The sequence below is a fragment of the Schistocerca nitens genome, chromosome 4, assembly GCF_023898315.1.
Source record: "Schistocerca nitens isolate TAMUIC-IGC-003100 chromosome 4, iqSchNite1.1, whole genome shotgun sequence".
In the NCBI taxonomy this organism is placed as follows: Eukaryota; Metazoa; Arthropoda; class Insecta; order Orthoptera; family Acrididae; genus Schistocerca; species Schistocerca nitens.
The window spans coordinates 208,387,520-208,413,381 of NC_064617.1; the positions used below are offsets into that span (position 1 = coordinate 208,387,520).

The 25,862-nt window shown below is 41.3% G+C and overlaps 2 protein-coding genes across 2 annotated transcripts in view; one reads left to right on the forward strand and one right to left on the reverse strand.

Moving 5' to 3' along the window:
• LOC126251775 (condensin complex subunit 2) overlaps positions 1–10,899 on the reverse strand; it is a 201,659-nt gene extending 190,760 nt beyond the window's left edge. The window contains exon 1 of the mRNA XM_049952398.1: positions 10,517–10,899. Within this exon, the coding sequence (XP_049808355.1) occupies positions 10,517–10,582 (66 nt within the window). The 5' untranslated portion in view covers positions 10,583–10,899. The remainder of the gene's footprint in view (positions 1–10,516) is intronic.
• A 51-nt stretch (positions 10,900–10,950) lies between these two features.
• On the forward strand, positions 10,951–12,878 carry LOC126251776 (uncharacterized). The gene is made up of 2 exons (XM_049952399.1): positions 10,951–11,647; positions 12,101–12,878. Exons 1-2 carry the CDS (start codon positions 11,090–11,092, stop codon positions 12,284–12,286), a joined length of 744 nt encoding a protein of 247 aa, XP_049808356.1. The 5' UTR covers positions 10,951–11,089; the 3' UTR covers positions 12,287–12,878.
• The last annotated feature ends 12,984 nt before the right edge of the window (positions 12,879–25,862 follow it).

The window sequence follows — 25,862 nt, forward strand, 5'->3', positions numbered from 1 at the left end:
TTCCACATTGCCCTTCAATGAGCTATAGTGTGACACCTTTGAAATCGCAAAGAGTGGTGGGTTTGGGGCCAGTGGAATACACACTAGAGGGCTTTTGGCTAGGAGCTGTTCTTGAAGTAACCAATTTGCAACAGTTTTTTGTGTCACTGTGGTGCCAACTGCCCCTCAAATTGCAGCTGCAGATGCAAAATGATGCACCAGAGCCGTACAACAAACACAATCATCTTTCCTCTTGCTAGCGCCATATAGCCATCCGACATCCAGTCTTCTAGGGACCATACATTCTAGTGACCACTACTGCCAGCAATCACGTACAGTGGCTATATTCCTTTCACGTCTTTCTGCAGTATCGCAAAAGGAACATACAACTTCTCATAGCTCAAATACATCACCATGTTCAAACTTAGCAAGGTGTTGATAATGGCATCTTTGTAGCCTTAAATGCATGACTAACAACAACTGACCACAACCAATCTCAAAGGAGTGCGCCATTGGAGATGCTGACAATCATGGGGGACAAACTGCCTATTGGCTTCTGTCTCGGGTTAGATGAACGTCGGCCGAAGAACCCGAGACAGAAGCCAATAGGCAGTTTGTCAACAAGTGGCCACGAAAGCCTTAACAATTTTGAATCATGGGGGATTCACCCACAATGGGTACATCAACTCCATCGATGCAACTTCTGTCTAATAAATGGAAATGGAATGAGACCAAAGAAATGACAAATCTTGCAGTTGCACCCCACTACCTCATGGTGTCATGCACAGGTGGTCAGAACAGTGATCCTACTCATCATTCAGAAAGGTGTGAACACAACTGCAGCCCCGCTGAAGTCCTGCACTTGCTTACGCAATGGAACTTTGCTTTTAGAGACAGACAGTGCCTTTCAATCCCAAAAACTGCTTACAGCTGTGCTCCTCCATAGAAACCCTATTCATTTAGAGGCTCAACGAACACTGATTTCTTCACATGGTGTTGCATACAATCGGCTGTTTCATGGTGTGACTGTGGGAGATATATAACATTATCTCTCTGATAAGGGCATAATTGCAGCCCATTGGGTTATGAAGAGGGTTGACCATCATTCGTGCCTACCCGCACCCTTTTCTTGACATTTGATCAAGTGGAGCTCCTATTCATGATCAAGACAGGCTATGAAGTCATCAATGTCAGACCCTATGTTCCGAACCCAATGCGTTGCTAGCAATGACAGCGTTATTATCATACTCGCATGTCCTGTAAATTCACAACCAAATGTGTAACTTGTGGTAAGGATGATCACAAGGGAGATTGCCCGTCTCCTTTTCCCTGTTGCATCAAATGCATTGGCAACCATGCCACTTCATCCAGCAAATGCCATGTGTACCACAATGAGTGAGCCTTTCAGGAGATCTGGGTGAAAGAAAAGGTACCCCTCTATGTTCCTTGCAAAATGTTAGTTACCTGAAAGCCTTGTGTACCATTATCCAGCAGTTACAGTACTGTTGTTGCTGTTTTGCGGCCACATGAAAGATATGACCACACAGACCTGCGACCCAAAGTTCAGTGCTATGGTTGTGAAATCACTCAGTGCTAAGGCGACATCCTCACCTCCACCCATTGCATTTGCTCAGCACACCAAAAAACCTTCACCTACTGGTGAAGTCACTTGTGATACAACCAGAAGAATGGAAATTTAAAAAGAAATAGTCCTGAGATGATGTTTCGCGCCCCTCAAGTCAGCGAACGTGTGTGTCCATGTCTGACAAATGTAAAGGTACTAGGAACGGGAACAAAGACAAACGTTCTTCCCCTTCTCCAACTCAGAGTTCCTCTACAATAGTGACAACATGCAGCACCTCTGTCCAGTTGATGTCCATTTCACCAGTGCAAATCACCATACCTACATACACTTGTCTTCTGATCTCACCAGGGCAGGCATACTGCAACTTACCCATGGGGTCCCTCGACACTTTCTGCTACTCGGTGACTTCAGTATCCAATATCCCATTTGGGGCTCCCTGAGAATTTGCCCGAGAGGCTCTCTCATGGCAGATAATCTCAACCAGCTTACTCACATTTCTAACAATGGTGAACCTACATGTCATTCAGATTCCAAATGCGCTTTCTTGCACCTGGGCCTCTCGTTCTGTGCTGTACAACTTGCCCATTGTTTAGAGTGGTCCATCCTCTCAGACACATATTCAAGTGACAATTTCCCATATGTAAGCCATGTGCTAACTCATGTCCCATCCATACGCAACAGCAAGTGGCAGCTTTCTAAAGCTAACTGAAGCTCTACTCTTCACTGATAACTCTCAATGAACAACATTTAAATAGCAGCGATGATCAGGTAGAGTACCTTACAAATGTTGTCCTTACCAACACAGAATGTTCCATCTTCTGAACCTCTTCCCCAATGCGACGTGTCCCAATCATCTGGTGGAGTGAGGAATGCGGCGATGGGGTTCATGCAGACACGTGCTCCCCGTGTCTTTGAATGCCATCCCACAAAGGAGAACTGTATTTGTTATAAGCAGTTGTGCACGAAGTGTCGTTACATTATCAGAAATTACAAAAAAGCTAGCTGGATCTGTTTTACTAACTTTTTTAACAGGTTTATTCCCATTTCTGTTGTTTGGGGATAACCAACACCGGCTTTCTGGAAACAAGTTACATCTCCCAATTCCTGGCCTGACTGTAGCAAATGATGTCATTGTGGAGCTGACTGTAGCGAACGATGTCACAGTGGGTTCTGTCGATATTTTCAACATTGGGCCGATACTTTGAAGAGATCTTGAGCTCCGTCCATTACCATCCTGCCTTGCTACCTTTGCAACAAGTGGATGCTGCTTAAGAGATATCTTTCCCCTCCCAGAATCGCGAATGCTCCATACCATTTTTACTACGAGGGATCTTGAACGTGCCTTCACCTTGTCATGGTCCTCCGATCCAGGACTGGACAGTATTTACATACAGATGTGGCAGTACCTATCATTTGACAGCAACCACTTTCTCCTTCATACATATAATCGCATCTGGACGGACAGCATATTTCCCAGCCATTGGCATGAAGCCATTGTAATCCCCAAACCCAAGCCTGGTAAGGATAAGCATCTTCCACCCAGTTACTGCCCAGTTTCCCTCACCAGCAGTGTCTGCAGTGTGATGGAACACATAATCAGTGTTCGGCTGGTGTGGTGGCTTGAGTCTCAGATTTTGCTAACAAATGCACAATGTGGATTGTGTAAGCACCACTCTGCAGTTGATCATCTCATCACCTTGTCAACCTACATTATGAAGAAATTTCTACATAAATGCCAGACTGTAGCTGTGTTTTATGATGTGGAGAAGGCTTAAGATAACTGTTGGAGGACGTGCATCCTCCATACAATGCACATGTGGGGCTAACGAAGCCACCTGGCCCCATTTTATTTGAGAGTTTTTAAAAGACCAGGTTTTCAAAGTATGTGTGGGTTCAGCTTTGTCAAATAGTTTTCTTCAGGAGAACGGGATGCCTAAGGGCCCAGTGCTGAGCATAGTCCTCTTTGCCATAGCAGTTAACCCTATCGTGGACTGTCTCCCACCAGGCATCTTAGGCTCTTTTTGTTGTGACTCGCCGATCATTCAAAGCGCCGCCGCGCAATTACACGCGTCCTCTACGTGCGGCGCTGTCTGCCAGCCATGCAGCAGCTGCGCCACCTAAGCGGCCAACCGAGCAGCGGCCGCTAGACTGGGACTCAGTGCTCATTCGAATGTTAACGTGTGCACATGTCTTGCTTGTCAACTTACTCTGTGACTTATATGTGTTGTGTCGTTCTGAATATATGTGTTCAACTTGACGTTATAACACTTTTCATCAATGACTTTATGATGTATTGCAGCTCTCAACGGACCTGTTTACTTGAGCAATAACTTCAGCAATGTCTTGACAATCTTTGCTCAAGGAGCATCGACGACAGTGTCCACTTTTCCACTGAAAGAACTGTCTGCCTGAACTTCTGGCAACAAAAGGAGTTTCTCCCACTGTCCTTACATACCAATCCTGTTGCTCTTCTGTTTGTCAAAACCATGAAATTCTTGGGGCTTATGCTTGATATGAAGCTCTGTTGTTCCTCCTACATATCCTATCCGGCAGCTCACTGTACCCAATCTCTGAATATGCTACATGTTTCAAACGGTACTTCATGGGGCGTGGATCGGAAAATCCTTCTAGACTTATACCAGTCCCTTGTCTGATCAAAAATGGACTAGGGGTATCTCGTTTACTTGTCTGCACGACTGTCTACTTTATGACGTCTCAACACGATCCACTACTGAGTTATGTTTGGCTACTGGAGCTTTCTACATTAGCCTGGTTTTGAGTCTCTCTCTGCAGATGCTGCCGAACTACTGCCGTCACACTGGTGTGATGTTCTCCTCAGCAGATAAGCATGTCGTATATCCTCTAGCCTGTGTGTTCTTTTTTGATGACTCCCTTGACCACCAATATGGGGTAAGTGCAGCTTCTTTGTTGCCTTCCAGAGTTCGCTTTCAGACACTGCTTCTGAAGCTTAACCTTATGTTACCTGCCACATTCGCAATGGCTAAGAGCCCTTCACTGCCTTGGCTTCATGCAGATACCGGTGTTCATCTTGGACTCAGTTCACTTCCCAAGGCTACTCTAGATTTGACCTATTGCTGTAGGTTTCTCGTATTTCACATGCAACATGGAGACAGCACCTTTGTCTACACTGATGGCTCTAAGATCAACCATGGTGTTGGCCTTGCCTTTGTCATTTGCAACAAATATATTGTAGATACTGGCTTCTAGACCAGTGCCCGATTTTTACTACAGAGCTTTCTGCCCTCTATCAGGCCACCCAGTACATCTGACAGTACAGGTTTCTCAGTTATGTATTATGTTCCAGTTCACTTAGAGCCCTCCAGAGCCTCTGTGTACTATACACATACCACCCCTTAGTACAACAACCCCACGAATGCAGGTATTCATTGATGATGGAGCCAAAGTGACATACAAGTGGGTCTCTAGTCATGTAGGAATGTCAGGGACTGAAGCTGCCGATATTGCTGCCAAGGCTGCAGTTGCAGTTTGACTATGTAGGCCTTTTAGCTATTCTGTGCCCTCAGAAGATCTCTGCTTTGCTTCACAAAGGTACAATGTGTCGTCCTGGCATGAATACTGGTCTTCTCCGTATAGTACCAAACTCTGGGAAATTAAACAACTCACAATGGCTTGGCTGTCTTCCTCTCACCCTTCTCATCATGAGGAGATACTTTTAGCTCGGCTGCGTATTGGGCACTGTCATTTGTCATTGTCATTTGTTAAGTACAGATTTCGCACCACTCTGTGCTTATTGTGATGTATTTTGCCATCTGAATTGTCAGATATTTTAGCAGATGCAGCACGAACTGTAGATCACATTTTATTTTTTATTCGTAATTTTTAACCATCTGAGCATCCTCCTCAAAGGGGTAGTGCTTGTTTTTAGCTATCCCTCTACTCCATTCGATTAGGCTCTATTACCAACTTCAACTTCATCTGGTAATTGACCATTTAAAGTTATGACACAAGCACTTGTGACCTCAGCTGTTTTACACACTAAGGCACCACCACCACCAACAACAACAACAACAAAAACAACAAGTTTGCAGAAATTCAAACACCATCCAACTACAGAAAATCTTTGTGCTTTCATGTCTACAAGAGCACAAGCAAGACAAGTGGTATAAAAAACAATGAGGAACTTCTGAAAGGAAACCATGATTTCCATTAATCGGCCCACTACCATTGTGCAAGTTTTCAACTCAATAAGTAGGATTTCAGGTAAGATCAGCACATCTCCCCTTACAGCCTTGTTTTGAAATGGTGGCTTGGTGTGCATGCCTAAAGATAGGCTCAGGTTCTAGCTGAACAATTTCTTTTCATCACTGCATCGTCCAAACCCCTGCATTCCAAGTGTTCCTTAGGACTGTGGAGGTGAGGAGGCTCTTCTTGTGTAAATGAGGTGGTCTACAATATTCCATTCTGTCTATGGGAATTGGAATCAGCCCTGACTGTTGCCAGAGACAGGCTCCAGGACTGGATCAGATTCATTATGCCATGCTCTGTCATCTATGCATTGGGGGCATGGGCAAGGCCCTGTCTTGTTTATATTGGATCTACTTTTATGGACAGTACCCCATGACTGGGAAGGAGGCAGTATTAATTCCAGGATCATACTAACACTAACAGTTATATGGGCAAGACTTTCAAGCACACAGTCAACCCTCGCCTTGTCTGGCTCGTGTCCTACTCCCAGTGTGGTTTCAGGCTGTACCATTCTGCTCTTGGCAGCTTAATTGTACTTGGGACAAGGCTCCTTATCATGATGAAACTATTTGATTGGTGTGGTTTTTTACCTCCAAAAAACCGCCACTTGGAGGCACAGTATCCTTTGGCAACTTTTTGTATAGGGACTACATGGATTCTGCCATTTTTTATCCAATCCTTCCTTGAGGATCTGTGTTTTCGATATTGCATTGGTTATAAGTTGTCCGACTGCAGTAGTCAGGGAATGGGGTCCCCCAAGGCAGTGTACCCAGTAGCACACTGTTTGCAATTGCTCTCAGTGGCATCTCCTACACAGTCTCCTGCTGCTAAATGGTTTTAGTTTGTGGATGACTTTGCAATCTTCTGCTCTTCCTCTGATCTTGCAACGACAACATGCAACTACAACTGACCATCAGGAAGATGGAAGCTTGGACTAATAAAACTGATTTTCTGTCTCTCCAGAGAAGGCTATGTTTGTCAATTTTAACCTTGCCGTTTGAAGTTATTAACCAACCAGAGCTCACAATGGGGAACAAAGTCTTACATTTTAAGAGCAATGTGCCCTTTTGGACCTAAAATTTGACATTAAATTAGCCTGGCTCCTATACCTGAAAGACCAACAAGTGAATGACTTCAAATCATTTGACATTTAGAAATGCTTCAGTAGAACGACATGGGGAGTTAACAGGTTCTGCCTCCCACAGTTTGATAGGGGATTTATCAAATCATGGTTAGATTATGGCTGTGTGGTTTATGGCTGTCTGTATTTCCCACCTCAAGATGTTCGAAGCTGTCTATCATGAGAACATTTTGATACCAACTGGAGCCTTCCAGACCAGCTCAATTTGGAGTCAGTGTGCAGAGACTGGTGAACCACCACTCTGAATTTGGTGGCACCTCCTCCTGGCTTGAGAGGTCCTGAAAATCTCAGCATTGCCTCAATGATTTGCACTGAGTGTGGCAGTCCACCCCAACTTTGAGTGGCTGTTCCGTTAATTGACCCCCTGCCACCAAGCCATTCAGGATACGTGCAGCTGACTGTCTCAAGTATCTGGATATATCAGACTGCCAGGGATGGAACAATTTGTTGCCTTAGTGTCTTCAGACGTCCAGAGTGATTTTAAGCTTGACACTGTACAAGAAAACTTGTACTCCAGATTACATTTTTACAACTCTATTTTAATCAATTTTAAATACTTACACGATGGGTGTGCTGAACAAGTAATAATACTGACCATCTTCTAGTGACTCTGAAACTGCAATTGAAACCATCCACCAAATGGTGAAAGAGAAATGAAGCAGTGGCTTGTTGTGACAAAGACATGCTTGCAAATGAGCAAGTAGATGGCACTATCAAGAAAAAGTCATGACTCTACTGTCATCCAGGACTGCATGTGGAGTTGAAGAGAGATGCTGATCACTACAGGTGCAAGTGAAGAGCTGGGACATCAAACAAAGCCCATGAAAAAGCAGTGGTGAAGACTAGGAAAGCATGAAGATAAGAATCACTCAAGAATCCCACTGACAACACAAAGATTGCATACACAGGGGAAAGAGGACTGACAGATTGAATCGTAAGCAGAAGAAATGACAATATGATAAACAACTACTGATGCAAACTGAGGAGTTGAGGAAAGCAATCCACTTCTCCTTTTGGCAGATAAGGTTTGTGAGAGGCATTTATAGACCACAGATTTTAATCCTAACGGATGGTAAGGAAAGAGTGGTTCTTTCAGTGAGGAAAGAGTGGTTCTTTCAGTGGAGCAAGCAGATGAGTTTGGAAGATATTTTGACAAAGTACTAAATCTTGAAGATCAGGTAAAAACAAAAGAACTAGAGAAAATAGAAAGGAAAGAAGAAGTAGTTCCCGAGGCAACATCAGATGAGAAAAAACCATCCTGGAGGCACTTAAAAACAGTAAGGCTCCAGGCGGTAGTGGCATCATTGTGGAGTTGTTTTGGTACTGGGGGAAGCGGTAATAGAGGGTCTCAGACAGCTTATGGCTGAGATGTGATCAGCAGAGGAGATACCCACAGATTGGAAAAAGGCGATCTTATGCCCAATTTTTGCAAAAGGCAATGTCATAAAAGTGCACAATTATTGAGGGATCTCACTGCTGGAGATAGGATATAATGTGTACATTACTCTAATACTAAGTCGACTAAAACCATTATTAGGAAGAATTGTAGGCATATACCAGTGTGGATTTACCCCTGGACATCCAACCACTGACCACATCTTCACACTGAGACAAATGATGCAGAAGTTTTATGAATTTGATAAAGACCACAAATTACATTCATTGTCTTCTGGCAGGCATATGACAGCATTAATTGGGCTAAGCTCTGGAAGATAATACACGAGTTCAGCGTACCAACCTCATTAGTTTTGTAACTCATTATAACAGATGCAACATGCTGTCTCTCTGAAAATATACAGAATACCCACACTAGAAAACTGATACTGTCTTCAACAAGGTAGTTGACTGGCTCAAGGTGATGAAATACACAAACATGATCCATTACATGTATATAAATAATTATTAACAGCCAGTATTTCGTGTAAACTGGACATATTTGGATTAGTTAACAATGTGATGGTACACCTACAGACAACGATGTCATTACCTTGATGGATATAGATGACATCGCTAACATGCAAACATTATCAAAAATAAAAACATAAAAGCTAACAGGATCTTAGCTACACAAGGTTTTGGGCAGGTAAATTGTTCTTGTTAACACCTTTATATATACAAAACATATAAAAAACTTTAAAATATCAGAGAACACGAGGGAAAACAAGGGTTTCCATTAAGGATGTACACGTTTTTTTGTGATATGCAATGTGTGTAAAAGAAATAAATCAATAAAAAATAAATACCATACTTCCCCTACTGGATCACAATCTCTACATACCTAACAGATCTTTTGAACAAGATGATCCAAGCCACCACCCACAAGAACGACACTACATACAACAAACAAAATACACAACCAATAACTATAGCTGAAACATACAAACAAATACATCTGCTTCACTATCTGTACGTAACATATGATATCAGACTTAAAGAATATACCAATTGCTCACATTCATGAGACCTGGCATATTATCTCACATTTCACATGTTTTGGACCACATAGTCTACAGCTATGCAATGAACAATCATAGCACATAAGAGTAACACTTGATGGGGTCATTAATTACATCAATTTGCAAAATGTGCATCATGGTGGCAAAATAACTGAAGGGCTACTCTGCAGGGCAGTTCTACTAAGACCACAGCACACACCTTCACTGGCCAAAACAAATAAGTATCTCCTGCAAACTTCAGTCCTCAAGTAGGTACTGCATATCATTGGCATTTAATGACAATGGAAAAAAGCAATATTCTTTGAAAATCACCGGTTCATGCTGCTACTCAGTAATGAAAACTGATACTTCTGTGGACAAAACTACATGTTACCAATGGACTAGTGATGAACGATGTATCAAATGTCCATGTTATATTTTGTGGGTTGCAAGTAACACTAGCTGTACTCTGTATAAATTACACAATTGCATTAACATTCAAAATGTAGTTTAGGTACACCAGTAATGTGTTATATGACTTGCCAACATTCCAGTCAAAGTACAAAAAATATACAAGTATTATTTTAAAAATAAGCACAAATATCTATGAAAATCTCATTATGAACAGTATGTTTACACCAGAAACAAGGCAAAATGGCCAGTGATTGATTGTAAACAGTGTGACAAATTTTTCCACGTAGGCCTTACGTCCAATAAAGTAATTGTAACAGAGATGGTTAAGCACTAGGTAATAATTGTAGCAGAGATGGTTAAGCCCTAGGTAACAGTATCATCTTATGAAATAGAATTCTAATATTTTCTGTTATGTAAATACGAAATGACACTAGTTTCATACTGGGACGAGAAACGATATTTCTACCAACAAATAAAAATTTGTCTTCATTTCCATCCAGTTTCGGCAGATGGTGCACAAGACGGGCCACGAAATGAACACAGTAAGAAATCCATATTGAAACATTTGTCGTTCTGAATTTACCAGCATTCACAAACAATACTATTACATTACTCCTGTTCCCCACGGAAATTCACCAGCAAAATCGTTCATTCATTTGCGTAGCTTGATCCCAATACTTATAATACTGAACGCAACATCGAAGGGCTATAACTTGTCAGAAACGTTTTACATACCACAGGAAGACTGCTATCCGTCGAAGAAGCAAAAAGGGATCTTCTACCATAAGATGAAGAGTTCATTGTTATTCCCCTGTTGTTTGTTTAACAGCATATGTTTACCATAATCTTTATAAGCCGTACGGAACCCATAACTCTAGTCACCACAAACTGTCGAACGACGAACAACCAAAACAAGCAATTTAAATTTGTGCGCCGCAAATCCAGAGTGTCATAAACAAAAGCGGGTGCGAAAAACTTAACAGACAGGTTGCTGTAATCATGGTTCCCTCGTTCTGATCTTTTGCCCAGCATTTTACACTCGCGTCGTTTGTTAGATTTCCTCCTACAGCAAATAAATATAAAATTTCTTCTCGACACGCCGCTTTGAATTGTGTTCCCAAGGAGGTGTGTACGACATTCATAAGATCTTTGCTAGTATTTGACACCGCTGTGGACGGCTTTGATGAAATAAAATCTGTGAGAAGTTTGATGGCGTCAAATTTTGAAAGTTGGTGTAGTTACTGTAGTAGTTGTTCGGCATTCAGATGCTGTTGTATTTACTGTGTGTTTTCGTAGCCTTCTGTTGATATGGCTTTGGTTAATGAGCATACGGGTAATCCTACAACACCACAGTCTCAAACTCATGGCATAAATAAATCGCTCCTTACTCCTTGCAGACGTGTAGGCCTCAAAAGAAAATCTCCCACTGTTTCTCCCAGTTGTTCTTTTGTAAGTGGTCAAAATTTAAGTACACCTGATAAAAATGAGGGAAGTGATGAATTACTGTCAAAGGCGAAATGTGTGACACCACACAGTTTCAAATCTGCAGAAACCCCTAAGAGAGACTTTACGCCGAAAAGAGGTGAAGGCCCACAGAAAACTGTTACAAGCAAAAAAGAGCATCGTGTGAGGCGGAGAGGCACGCAGGCGCAACTGCGAGACGCAGTTGAAAATGAAACTGTAAGCCCAGACGTAGATAACCGTAGTTCGCAAACTGATGTTACAGAGATTGCAAACAGTACGAGTGTTGATACTGATTTCGAAATAGTTTACGATCAGAAAACACTGGCCGATTTAGAAAGAAATGTAGCGGCGAAAGAGGATAAAGTGCAGTCGCTGAGAGTTGCTCAGCTCTATCGGAAAAAGGCAAGCGAAACACGTTTGTTATATCTGTTGTTTAAAATTTAATGTGGATTGCCTGGTTCCACAGATTTCAATAACAATTTTATAAGACTATACAATATTGTTGCATGCTAAATGGTAACAAGTTACCGTCAAAATGTTTCATTTCATTGTAATTGCAATAGCTGTTCACTTTGAAATTGCTTAAAAGACACTCTTACATATGCAAGATAATCATAATATTCATCAAATCATCACCCCCAGCCCGCTCTGGTTTTGCACAGTTGTTGAACTATAATCACATACTAGTTAAGTATAATAAATATTTCAGGTAATGGCAAGGCTATATTCTACTTGGGCTTTGTGTACTGGGAAATTTTGTTAATCTATAGCTAAAAGTAATTACTTTGTGTGGTATCTTATGTACTACAGCCCTATTGCTTAATTTTTACAATCTGCCATTGTTCTTGTTTGCAGCATGATTTGACAAAGCTAAGGGAATCCATCTGTAAATGGAAAGCTGGATGTCAGAGTGCTCTTCAGGATTTATTAGAAATGACACATGAACAAGGACATAAAGTAACTATGATGCAGCTGTTGTCACATCTTGGAATACCACCTACTTTGATAGAATATGAACCCGAACAGGATGAATTTACATGAAAGCAACAGTATTACACAGGGGAGCCTATACACTCAGTCTTTGTAAATATGATAGTTTAATTGTTTAGCATAAGTAATTATGTTGCCAATTATAAATATGTATTTTGAAGGATAACTACCTTATTTTATGTATGAATATGAAGGAAAAAAGAAAAATACAATTGAAATTATTCTTATGAATTGCGTAATACTTCCAGTAGGAATGAAAAAATTTGTCATGTAAAATGTCTATTTCTGTCTGTTTAGTTCTTCGCAGCATTCAGAACACCAGCATAGAACCTCTCAACATTTCAGAGTAACAAAAAACATTTTTATTGAAATGTTGAATTTTGTTGTACAGAGGTTACTTAGACTGTCAGCCTAGGCTTCATATCAAATAACCATTTCCTGATATCATCAGGGTCAAAAATTGGCACACACAACATTTGTTACAGCTTGATATGCACAGTGATACTTTGCACTAACAATGTTGGAGAGAAAAAGTGACTTTTCAGTGAGGGAAAATTAACATTGGTTAATTTCCGGACTTCAGAATATGAAATTTTGTTATGATATTGAGAAGAATATGCAGTTATACAAGCAAAGCTTATCAAGCATGTAAACTACAAATAAAGGAGAACAAATATACAAACATAACTAAAAAGTATCGACTATACAAATTATACTCAGAGAGATCTCATTGTTGGAGCCCAAATTTCTCCTATCTGAATACATTTCCAGTCTTCATTGCAATAACTTATTGTTGAGGAGATCAATAAGTTTCTCCGTGATACCACATTGATCTTCCATGTGCTGTAGTTCACCACAGTGCCATTTTTTGGGCACTAGGAAATGATGGAATAGGCTATGTTTTGTGCCAGAAGTCTTTTCTTGACCTGAGTCTTAAGTGGTTCCATTTTGTGAGTGTAGAAGGGATTCCTGATGCTTCTCAACCACCTGGGCAAGTGTCACATTAGTAATCCACTGGACTTGCGTTCAGTAGAACAGTGGTTCAAAACTTGTATTCAAGCACATTTCCATAATGGATCCTATGTTTCAGCTCTCTAATAAGACTCCTGTTGTTCAAGGTGACATAATGGATTATTTTGTAGCAAACATTGGATGATCTGTATTGAGCACTAACCTATTGTTGTAGCATATAGCTTCCTAACCAACTTACTATGGCTAGCAGTGTCATAGGCTCCTATTAATCCAATGTATGCCACACCTGTGACTAACCTGTCTCAAATCCTTCCTTATTACATGTCGTCAGATAAAATATGCGGGTTGAGTTGGCATCCCTTCGCTCCCAGCTTCAGGCAGTGTTGGCTTCGGTCACACAGATTGAAGCTGTTGCCAATGGACATCACTGTGGGGGTCCCGATGGCGGTTTGTCGGGGACGACCAGCTTGTCCCACGCATCCCCCGATCAGACTACGGCTGTGGCTGACCGGGATACTGCCCACATTGAGGCTGACCCCTCACCCATGGTAAGGTGGGAGGTCATCTTGAGATGTGGCAGAGGGCGAAAGACATTCCGGAGGGCTGAACGGAAGGCCTCTCCAGTTTGTCTGATGAACCGGTTTCAGGCTCTGTCTCTGGCTGATACTGATCTTCGGCCGGACATGGCTGCTTGTCCTGTTCCAGAGGTTGCCCCTCAGTCTGCAAGATCCGGACAGTCGCAGAGGATGGGTTTACTGGTAGTTGGGAGCTCCAACGTCAGGCGCGTAATGGGGCACGTTAGGGATATGGCAGCAAGAGAGGGGAAGAAAACCAATGTGCGCTCCGTGTGCATACCACGGGGGGAGTCATTCTAGATGTGGATAGGGTCCTTCCAGATGCCATGAAGGGTACAGGGTGCACCCATCTGCAGGTGGTCGCTCATGTCAGCACCAATGATGTGTGTCGCTATGGATCAGAGGAAATCCTCTCTGGCTTCCGGCGGCTATCTGATTTGGTGAAGACTGCCAGTGTCGCTAGCGGGATGAAAGCAGAGCTCACCATCTGCAGCATTGTCGACAGGACTGACTGCGGACCTTTGGTACAGAGCCGAGTGGAGGGTCTGAATCAGAGGCTGAGACAGTTCTGCGACCGTGTGGGCTGCAGATTCCTCAACTTGCGCCATAGGGTGGTGGGGTTTCGGGTTCCACTGGATAGGTCAGGAGTCCACTACACACAGCAGGTGGCTACACGGGTAGCATGGGTTGTGTGGCGTGGACTGGGCGGTTTTTTTTTAGGTTAGATGGCCTCAGGCAAGTACAGAAAGGGCAACAGCCTCAAAGGGTACAGGAACCAAGCAGAAATCGGTATTGTAATTGTAAACTGTCAAGCTGCATTGGTAAAGTACCGGAACTTCAAGCGCTGATAGAAAGCACTGAAGCTGAAATCGTTATAGGTACGGAAAGCTGGCTGAAGCTAGAGATAAATTCTGCCAAAATTTTTACAAAGGCACAGACGGTGTTTTGAAAGGATAGATTGCATGCAACTGGTGGTGGCGTGTTTGTCGCTGTTAGTAGTAGTTTCTCCTGTAGTGAAGTAGAAGTGGATAGTTCCTGTGAATTATTATGGGTGGAGGTTACACTCAACAACCAAGCTAGGTTAATAATTGGCTCCTTTTACCAACCTCCCGACTCAGCAGCATTAGTCACAGAACAACTGAGAGAAAATCTGGAATACATTTCACATAAATTTTCTCAGCGTGTTATAGTCTTAGGTGGAGATTTCAATTTACCAGATATAGACTGGGATACTCAGATGTTTAGGACAGTTGGTAGGGACAGAGCATCGAGTGACATTATACTGAGTGCACTATCCGAAAATTACCTCGAGCAATTAAACAGAGAACCGACCCGTGGAGATAACATCTTGGACCTACTGATAACAAACAGACCCGAACTTTTTGACTCTGTAAGTGTAGAACAGGGAATCAGTGATCATAAGGCTGTTGCAGCATTCCTGAATATGGAAGTAAATAGGAATATAAAAACAAAAGGGAGGAAGGTTTATCTGTTTAGCAAGAGTAATAGAAGGCAGATTTCAGACTACCTAACAGATCAAAACGGAAATTTGTGTTGCGACACTGACAATGTTGAGTGTTTATGGAAAAAGTTCAAGGCAATCGTAAAATGCGTTTTAGACAGGTACGTGCCAAGTAAAACTGTGAGGGACGGGAAAAACCCACCGTGGTTCAACAACAAAGTTAGGAAACTACTGTGAAAGCAAAGAGAGCTTCACTGCAAGTTTAAATGCAGCCAAAAACTCTCAGACAAACAGAAGCTAAGCGATGTCAAAGTTTGCGTAAGGAGGGCTATGCGTGAAGCGTTCAGTGAATTTGAAAGTAAAATTCTATGTACCGACTTGACAGAAAATCCTAAGAAGTTCTGGTCTTACGTTAAATCAGTAAGTGGCTGGAAACAGCATATCCAGACATTCTGGTATGATGATGGCATTGAAAAAGAGGATGACACGCGTAAAGCTGAAATACTAAACACCTTTTTCCAAAGCTGTTTCACAGAGGAAGACCGCACTGCAGTTCCTTATCTAAATCCTTGCACAAACGAAAAAATGGCTGACATCAAAATAAGTGTCCAAGGAATAGAAAAGCAACTGAAATCACTCAACAGACAAAAGTCCACTGGACCTGACGGGATACCAATTCGATTCTACACAGAGTATACGAAAGAACTTGCTCCCTTCTAACAGCCGTGTACCCCAAGTCTCTAGAGAAACAGAAGGTTCCAAAAGATTGGAAAAGAGCACAGGTAGTCCCAGTCTTCAAGAAGGGTCATTGAGCAGATGCGCAAAACTATAGACCTATATCTCTGACATCGATTGTTGTAGAATTTTAGTACATGTTTTTTGCTCGCGTATCATGTCATTTCATGAAACCCAGCTTGCTATGTTTGTTCATGAGACCTAGAAAATATTAGATACAGGCTCACAGGTAGATGCCATTTTCCTTGACTTCCGGAAGGCATTCAATACAGTTCCGCACTGTCGCCTGATAGACAAAGTAAGAGCCTACGGAATATCAAACCAGCTGTGTGGCTGGATTGAAGAGTTTTTAGCAAACAGAACACAGCATGTTGTTCTCAGTGGAGAGACGTAACGTCTGGCGTGCCACAGGGGAGTGTTATGGGAGCATTGCTTTTCACAATATATATAAATGACCTAGTAGATAGTGCAGAAGTTCCATGTGGCTTTTCGCAGGTGATGCTGTAGTATACAGAGAAGATGCAGCATTAGAAAATTGCAGCGAAATGCAGGAAGATCTGCAGCAGATAGGCACTTGGTGCAGGGAGTGGCAACTGACTCTTAACATAGACAAATGTAATGTATTGCGAATACGTAGAAAGAGGGATCCTTTATTGTATGATTATATGACAGCGGAACAAACACTGGTAGCAGTTACTTCTGTAAAATATCTGGGAGTATGTGTGCGGAACGATTTGAAGTGAAATGATCATATAAAATTAATTGCTGGTAAGGCGGGTGCCAGGTAGAGATTCATTGGGAGAGTCCTTAAAAAATGTAGTCCACCAACAAAGGAGGTGGCTTACAAAACACTCGTTCGACCTATACTTGAGTATTGCTCATCAGTGTGGGATCCGTACCAGGTCGGGTTGACAGAGGAGATAGAGAAGATCCAAAGAAGAGCGGCGCGTTTCGTCACAGGGTTATTTGGTAAGCGTGATAGCATTACAGAGATGTTTAGCAAACTCAAGTGGCAGCCTCTGCAAGAGATGTGCTCTGCGTCGCGGTGTAGCTTGCTGTCCAGGTTTCGAGAGGGTGCGTTTCTGGATGAGGTATCAAATATATTGTTTCCCCCTACTTATACGTCCCGAGGATATCACAAATGTAAAATTAGAGATTCGAGCGTTCACAGAGGCTTTCCGGCAGTCGTTCTTCCTGCGAACCACATGCGACTGGAACAGGAAAGGGAGGTAATGACAGTGGCACGTAAAGTGCCCTCCGCCACACACCGTTGGGTGGCTTGCAGAGTATAAATGTAGATGTAGATGTAGATCTAACCAGAACACGACCTGCCTGGGTAAAATCTCTACAGCTCCTTTTATATTTTTTAATTGTTCTGCTTGTAGGTCTTGTAACCAAAGCTTTGTTACTTTGCCATGAAATGATGATAGTTTCAAATTTACCCAGTCTGAAAGGAATTTTGTGTCAGATGAGAGATGTTGAGTCCTAGTGAGATATCAACAAGTTCTGCAAGGAAGTAGCATACAAAAACAGGAAACAGAAGTAGGTAAAATGAGCAATGAAACGCGGTGAAAATATATATGTGGAAAAGAAAGTGGACACCTAAGTTAACCGCGAAAACAATAAAGAGAAATAAAGTATAGTCCAATATCCCACTGCAAGATTCTCCTTCACTGTTTCAATGTAGATACTACTGACAGCCTGGCTTGGAAATGAGGAATTTTTTTTATTAGAAACTAGTACTATGTTGTTACAGAAGAAAAAGATTGTAACTCGGTATGAACACTTGCAGCAAAAACAAATGATTGTTACAGCAAGTGACTTTCTGGTCATATGATGATTTCCTTCTATCTGCTGTTATTGAAATTTGGTTACACACAATTCATTCTGGCTTTCAAAGAAGTGATCTGATGAAACAGCAGCTGTCCAAACTCCTGATGGTATTGCTACTTAAAAGTTGATATGATCCAAAGCAACTAGACTCATGTACTGAAAGAGTGGATTCCTGCCCTTATCACAATGAACCACTTTCGACACGGCATCGTTTAAAAATGCCAAGTACAGTCCTCCAATGCAATGTTACGAAAAGGAAAGTTGCTATAGCGAAGACACAATAATTTATAGCTTTCGGCTGTTAAGGCCTTTGTCAACAATACACACACACACACACAAAACTCTCTCTCTCTCTCTCTCTCTCTCTCTCTCTCTCTCTCTCTCTCTCACACACACACACACACACACACACACACACACAAAACTCTCACATACGACTGCAGTCTCTGGTGTGGTTTAAGTTGCCTGAGGCTGCAGTCGTGTGTGAGTTGCGTTTGTGTACCTGCAAGTGGGGGGGGGGGATGGGGGGGGGGACATGTGCGTGCATGTGCACACGTGTCTGGTCTGTTGTTGATGAAGGCCTTAATAGCCGAAACCTATTATTGTGAGAGTCTTTTTAGTAGCAACTTTCCTTCTCATAATATTGTTAGTCCATCCTTGATTTTCTGTTATTTGATTTCTCCAATGAAATACATGTATTATGTAACAAAAGAGTAGGGGAAAGCATCTCAGATACAGAAACTTCTTTTCTTTTTCTGAAATAGATTTAAATGCTTTTATGACAAGATAAAACTTGGTAGTGGGGACTCAAATTTGGCCACCAGCCTTTCACAAGGAGTGCCCTTCCAACTGAGCTATCTGTGCATACCTAATGACTGCTTTTTATTTGTCATGCTTCAGTTCTTTCCTCTGGTTGGTATGTGCAAGGACTGAAAATTCATGTTAACTCTGTGGCAAGTTGAAACTTATTTTAGAGCTGCATTAAAAATAGTTTAACACAAATAGACCTCTGTATTTACACATATTCTCTTTGGAAAATAATATTAAGAAAATACCAACAACAGCTATTTAACATATTACTTACCACAAGGCTGCCACAGCAGAATCTTACTCCACGTGCCTGCCGGTAGCCACAACAGTGTTTGACACCATGGTTTCACTATGCATGTGGCAGTTAACATGTTAATGTAACTGAGGAAGCAGAGTTTCTGTAGTAGTAGTAGGTGCTATCTAATTTACTAGATTACATGTAACTGGTATGAGCACATAGAGTGTTATGCAGTATTTGATAGTTTTTACACAGGAACAATATCTTCTGTTCTTCATCAGGCATGTCATTTCTAATGCATTCAAGTTGTTTATAGCTTTTATCTCTTTGATTTTTATTTAGTAGGTCCTGCGGCTGTCCTTGCTTTTCATTGCTCATGTGTTGCTGCTGCAAATAAGTGTGTGTTTGATTACCATTTTATAAATTATCTTTATGTACATGTTTTTTTTTGCATTGTCATTCCAGGGATCCAGTTGTGTCATACATTCATGACTAGATCACGCATGTTGGGTAGTTGTGGTTGGTTTCAGTCAGAAGACATATGAAGTTTTCATTTAACTCATAACAGTTAAGGCAGAAAATAAAGAAATGTTGGCTTTATGTATAATAATCAGCAAGAGAGGGTGGAAAGCTAACAACAGTTATTAACACAGATTGTAATAAATTTTGTGATGTCTGTCGACAATAAGTTAGCAATCATTTGAAGTAGTATACTTACGCATTGAGAAATGTATGGAGCTAAAACTAATATCAAGACCTTTGATTTTGGGATGTATGTAAACTGGCAGCACAGTATGTGGATAAACATTACATCTAATTATATACACTTTTTTTTTTTTTTTTTTTTTTGCATGTAATCAGCTTACGTATGAAAATAAATTCCTAGTTCCCTGGAAAAGAAATCCTGTATTGAATACAACAAAATATTTTACTTATTTGCTGAGTATCGTTTAAGCGGAGACTTTTTTTTTTAAAAAAAAAGAAAAGAAAAGAAAACCTTCAGATGTATCTGTCACACTTTCTGAGAGTTCAGTTATTTTCTGTCACTTTTAAGAATGATTTGAACAATATTTGTTTGACATGACAGAGACTCATCTGATGCTAGCTATAATACAGCATTTATTTTGATTACTGGTTTCAGCGAGCTGCTGTGTTGCTATAACAAGAAGCAATCCCAATCAGAGTACATTACAAAATGGTTTTGTTTAAAATTTTTGAAGTTTTAAAAATATTTTTTAATTTTTTTATAAGATCTAAAAAAGTAACAGGATGTGTTATATGTTCATCATAGCAGTTGATACATATGCAATTACGTCAGTTATATGACATTATCATGTAGAAAAATATATTGACAAAATAACTTACAAAAGTTCACTTAAGGTGTAGATAACAAGGATACAGAAAAAATAAAATAAGTGCATGTCATATTATCACAGGCAACACAAGGGCAATTAACTGGTGTATTATTAAATCACAATAAGCAAATCTCTTTATTAGATACCTCCAAATCCCTTTATTAAATACCACCAACAGTACAGCATGAAAATTAGGAACTACGTAAATTGTTGCTCAATGTCTAGGTGTAGTTTAATCAACAAGTAGATACTGAAATGGAACATTCAACTGTTCCACTCCTTATTACTATTACAAATCATTGAAGAACATATATTGCTATTAGGTATGTTTAATAAAAGTCATTTGAGATTATGTGATAAAAATACTAGAAACATGGAGGAAACATATGTGGTAACAAATAGGATCAGTTAGCTCACTATACATAATTCATATCATCCACAAGCCATCAACAAAGCCTAGATGCTAGCATGGTGCTTAATGTCTAACTGTAGTATAACAAAGACATAAGGAATAAAGGGGATGAATAGCAAAGATCTGAAAATTGCAATGTAGTGATATGAATACAATATCAAGGTAATTGAAGTAAACATACATCTGGATATTATAACATTGCAGAACCATGGTAGCTCGAGGTATAAGTACACTACTGATAAAATTGCTACACCACGAAGATGATGTGCTACAGATGCGAAATGTAACTGACAGAAGAAGATGCTGTGATATGCAAATGATTAGCTTTTCAGAGCATTCACAAAAGGTTGGCACGGTGGCAATACCTACAACGTGCTGGCATGAGGAAAGTTTCCAACCGATTTCTCCTATACAAACAGCAGTTGACCAGCGTTGCCTGGTGAAACATTGTTGTGATGTCTCGTGTAAGGAGGAGAAATGTGTACCATCACATTTCCGACTTTGATAAAGGTCGGATTGTAGCCTATCGCAATTGCTGTTTATCGTATCGCGACATTGCTGCTCACATTGGTTGAGATCCAATGACTGTTAGCAGAATATGGAATCGGTGGGTTCAGGAGGGTAATACGGAACGCCATGCTGGATCCCAACGGCCTTGTATCACTAGCAGTCGAGATGACAGGCATCTTATCCACATGGCTGTAATGGATCGTGCAGCCACATCTCAATCCCTGAGTCAACAGAAGGGGACGTTTGCAACACAACAACCATCTGCTCAAACACTTTGACGACGTTCGTTTGCAGCAGCATGGATTATCAGCACGGAGACCATGGCTGTGGTTACCCTTGACGCTGCATCACAGACAGGAGCGCCTGCGATGGTGTACTCAACAACGAACCTGGGTGCACGAATGGCAAAACGTCATTTTTTCGGATGAATCCAGGTTCTGTTTACAGCATCATGATGGTCGCATCCGTGTTTGGCGACATCGCGGTGAACGTACATTGGAAGCATGTATTCACCATCGCCATACTGGCATATCACCCGGCGTGATTGTATGGGGTGCCATTGGTTACACATCTCGGTCACCTCTTGTTCGCATTAACGGCACTTTGAACAGTGGACGTCACATTTCAGATGTGTTACAACACGTAGCTCTACCCTTCATTCGATCCCTGCAAAACCCTACATTTCAGCAGGATAACGCACGACCGCATGTTGCTGGTCCTGTACGGGCCTTTCTAGATACAGAAAATGTTCGACTGCTGCCCTGCCCAGCACATTCTCCAGATCGCTCACCAACTGAAAACGTCTAGTCAATGGTAGCTGAGGAACTGGCTCGTCACAATACACCAGTCACTACTCTTAATGAACTGTGGTATCGTGTTGAAGCTGCATGGGCAGCTGTACCTGTACACACTATCCAAGCTCTGTTTGACTCAATGCCCAGGCATATCAAGGCTGTTATTATGGCCAAAGGTGGTTGTTCTGGGTACTGATTTCTCAGGATCTATGCACCCAAATTGCGTGAAAATGTAATCACCCGTCAGTTCTAGTATAATATATTTGTCCAGTGAATACCCGTTCATCAACTGTATTTCTTCTTGCTGTAACAATTTTAATGGCCAGTAGTGTATAATGTGTATAAAGTCATTAGCACTAGGCAGCTTATCTGTGCTGTGAAGTATACCAACCAATTAGCAGCAATATCATGTTCAAATGAAGTACAATTGAAAATAACATGTAATAATGTAACAAAAGTATAGTACGCAATGAGTGTAAATCATACATTGTATAGTGCTCGAAGTCTATGTTAGCTACAACTACATTCTCTATAACTAACCTACCACAATGCTGATTAAACTACCCCTATACATCAAGCAACATTTATGTAGTACCTAGTTTTCATGCTGTACTGTCGGTGCAGTGTAGTAAAGGATTTTGCATATGGTGGATGAAGAACGCTTCAGGTAATTGTCCTAGTGGTGCCTGCAATAATATGACACACACTTTATATATTGTCTATGTATCCTTGTTATCTACACCTTAAGTGAATTTCTGTGTGTTATATTGTCGATACATTTTCTACATGAACATGCCATATAACTGGGTTGATTACTCAAGTATTAAGCGATATAATGGACATACAACACATTCTGTTATGTTTTTATTAGATTTTATTTTGAAAATAAATTTAAATCATTTTTAAAATTTTAAATAAAATCATGGTGTAATGTACTCTGCATTTTATAATTGCATTGTATATTTTTTGGATGTTATTTTGCCCTTGTTCCTTATATGATTCAATGTATTTCTGTCCATCATTACTACAGTACCACATGGTAATTGATCATAAATCTGTGTTGTTTACTTCAGGATCTTGGTCTTTATTCAGCTACTGTACAAAAATAGCATTATAGTCGGTGCAATAAGCATGGTAGTTTATGTAATGATTGTTTTAGGCTTCACACACCATGGTTTTTACATTTTTGAAATGTCTTTTTATGATGTGACATGGTGCAGTGTTCACGTGGTCGAGATCCATTGAAATATATATCCATATTATGTAAAAATGTATCACACCCCATTATACCTGACCCCATTCTGCTTACAGTTTCAACGAGCAATGTGGCGCAGTGGTTAGGACACAACTCACATTCGGGAGGACAATGGTTCAAACTCATGTTCAGCCATCCTGACTTAGGTTTTCCATGATTTTACTAAATTGCTTCAGGCAAATGTCGGGATGGTTCCTTTGAAAGGGGATAGCAGATTTCCTTTCCCATCCTTCCCTAATCTGAACGTGCTCCATCTCTAATGACCTCGTTGTCAATGGAACATTAAACACTGATCTCGTCCTCCTCATTTACAGTTTCAATCTAATGCTTCACAGTTTACAGGTGCCTACACAGCTTACTGAAACTGGTAATCAAAATAATGGTTTTACTACTGAAAGTTTATATTTCTAATTTCATATTAATCTGGATCACCCACATAGTTGAAGAATATGAATCAAATGACACTCAAATTCTTGTATTTTCAAAATAAACATTACAAATACTGTTATATGGCCAACAATATCAATAGTTGCTGTTTTCCTTTTGGGCAAAGCATGCTCTTGTTAAATATTATTTTTTAAGCCATCATAATTACTTCATTGTTTCTGGAGGAATTTTTCTTTCTTGTAATTACAAAATGGTGGTGGTGTGATTATCTTCTTCTTCTTCAGTCTGGTTTGATGCTGCTGTCTATAATAGTGTCCTGTGCAAACCTTTTCATTTCTGTGTAGCTGTTGCAACTTACAATGAGGTGACGGAAGTCATGGGATACTCCTAATATCATGTCAGATCTCCTTCTGCCTGCTATAGTGCAGCAACTCAATGTGGCATGGACTCAACAAGGTGTTAGAAGTCCCCTGCAGAAATATTGAGCCATGTTGCTCTATGGTCTGAGTGCAGTAGATGCTCATTTGATTTGATTTGAAAGCAACCATCTGTTCATTTAGTAAGCCAGTCAGTCAGGCTCCAGCTCTCAGCTAGTATACACTATGCGATCAAAAGCATCTAAACACCCTCAAAAACATACTTTTTCCTCATTAGGTACATTGTGCTGCCACCTACTGCCAGGTACTCGATATCAGCGACCTCAGTGGTCATTAGACATCATGAGAGAGCAGAGTGGGGCGCTCCACAAAACTCACGGACTTCAAACTTGGTCAGGTGATTGGGTGTCACTTGTGTCATACGTCTGTACGCGAGATTTCCACACTCCTAAAGAACCCTAGGTCCACTGTGATAGTGAAGTGGAAACATGAAGGGACACATACAGCACAAAAGCGTACAGGCCAGCCTCGTCTGTCGACTGACAGAGCCCTCTGGTAGTGGGAGGGTTGTAATGTGTAATAGGCAGACATGTATCCAGACCATCAGACAGGAATTCCAAACTGCAACAGGATCCACTGCAAGTACTATGACAGTTAGGCGGGAGGTGGGAAAACTTGGATTTCATGGTCGAGCGGCTGCTCGTAAGCCACTCATCATGCCAGTAGATGCCAAACAACACCTCACTTGGTGTAAGGAGTGTAAACATTCGACAATTGAACAGTGGAAAAATGTTGTATGGAGTGATGAATCACGGTACACAGTGTGGCGATCCGATGGCAGGGTGTGGGTATGTCGAATGTTCAGTTAACATCATCTGCCAACTTGTGTAGTGCCAACAGTAAAATTCGGAGGTGGTGGTGTTATGTTTTTCGTGGAGGGGGCTTGCACCCCTTTTTGTTTTGCATGGCACTATCACAGCACAGGCCTACATTGATGTTTTAAGCACCTTCTTGCTTCCCACTGTTGAAAAGCAATTAGAGGATGGTGACTGCATCTTTCAACAGGATCAGGCACCTGTTCATAATGCACGGCCTGTTGCAGCGTGCTTATATGAGAATAACAATCCTGTAATGGACTGGCCTGCACTGAGTCTTCTGCTAATTTCTATAGAACACCTTTGGGATGTTTTGGAACGTCAACTTTGTGCCAGGCCTTACCGACCGACATCGATACCTCTCCTCAGTGCAGCACTCCGTGGATAATGGGCTGCCATTCCCCAAGAAACCTTCCAGCACCTGATTGAACATATGTCTGCAAGAGTGGAAGCTGTTATCAAGGCTAAGGGTGGGCCAACACCATACTGAATTCCAGAATTACCGATGGAGTGCCCTACGACTTGTAAGTAATTTTCAGCCAGGTGTCCGGCTACTTTTGATCACATAGTATACATCTGCAGAGTGGCAAATTAAGTGTTTATCTTTTTCTGTGTTTTCCTCATGGTATATGCATAAAATTTCATGCGTGTTTTTCTGTTTGAGAGGTGTAATCTCACATTTTTGTAATTGTAAATTCCTTACGTCTGTAGTGCAGTAGTCACTCATTGGACAGCCAGCTACATAGCTCATTAACATATCAGCATCCACTGATGACACATCAGGAGGGTAGTAAGTTTCATACCTAGGGTTCTGTCTGCTTTTGTAGTTTATTTCTTCTGTTAAGTCTTGCTGGGATGGTTAAAATGTGTGCATGCTGTGTGTGTGTGTGTGTGTGTGTGTGTGTGTGTGTGTGTGTGTGTGTAGGAGGAACTGGCCAGCTAGCGGTGGAGAAGAATCAAGCGCATCACATGGGACACTTCAGGTGTCCCTTGTTTCACCCATGGGCTCTACTTCGGAGGGACCACCTAGTGCACCC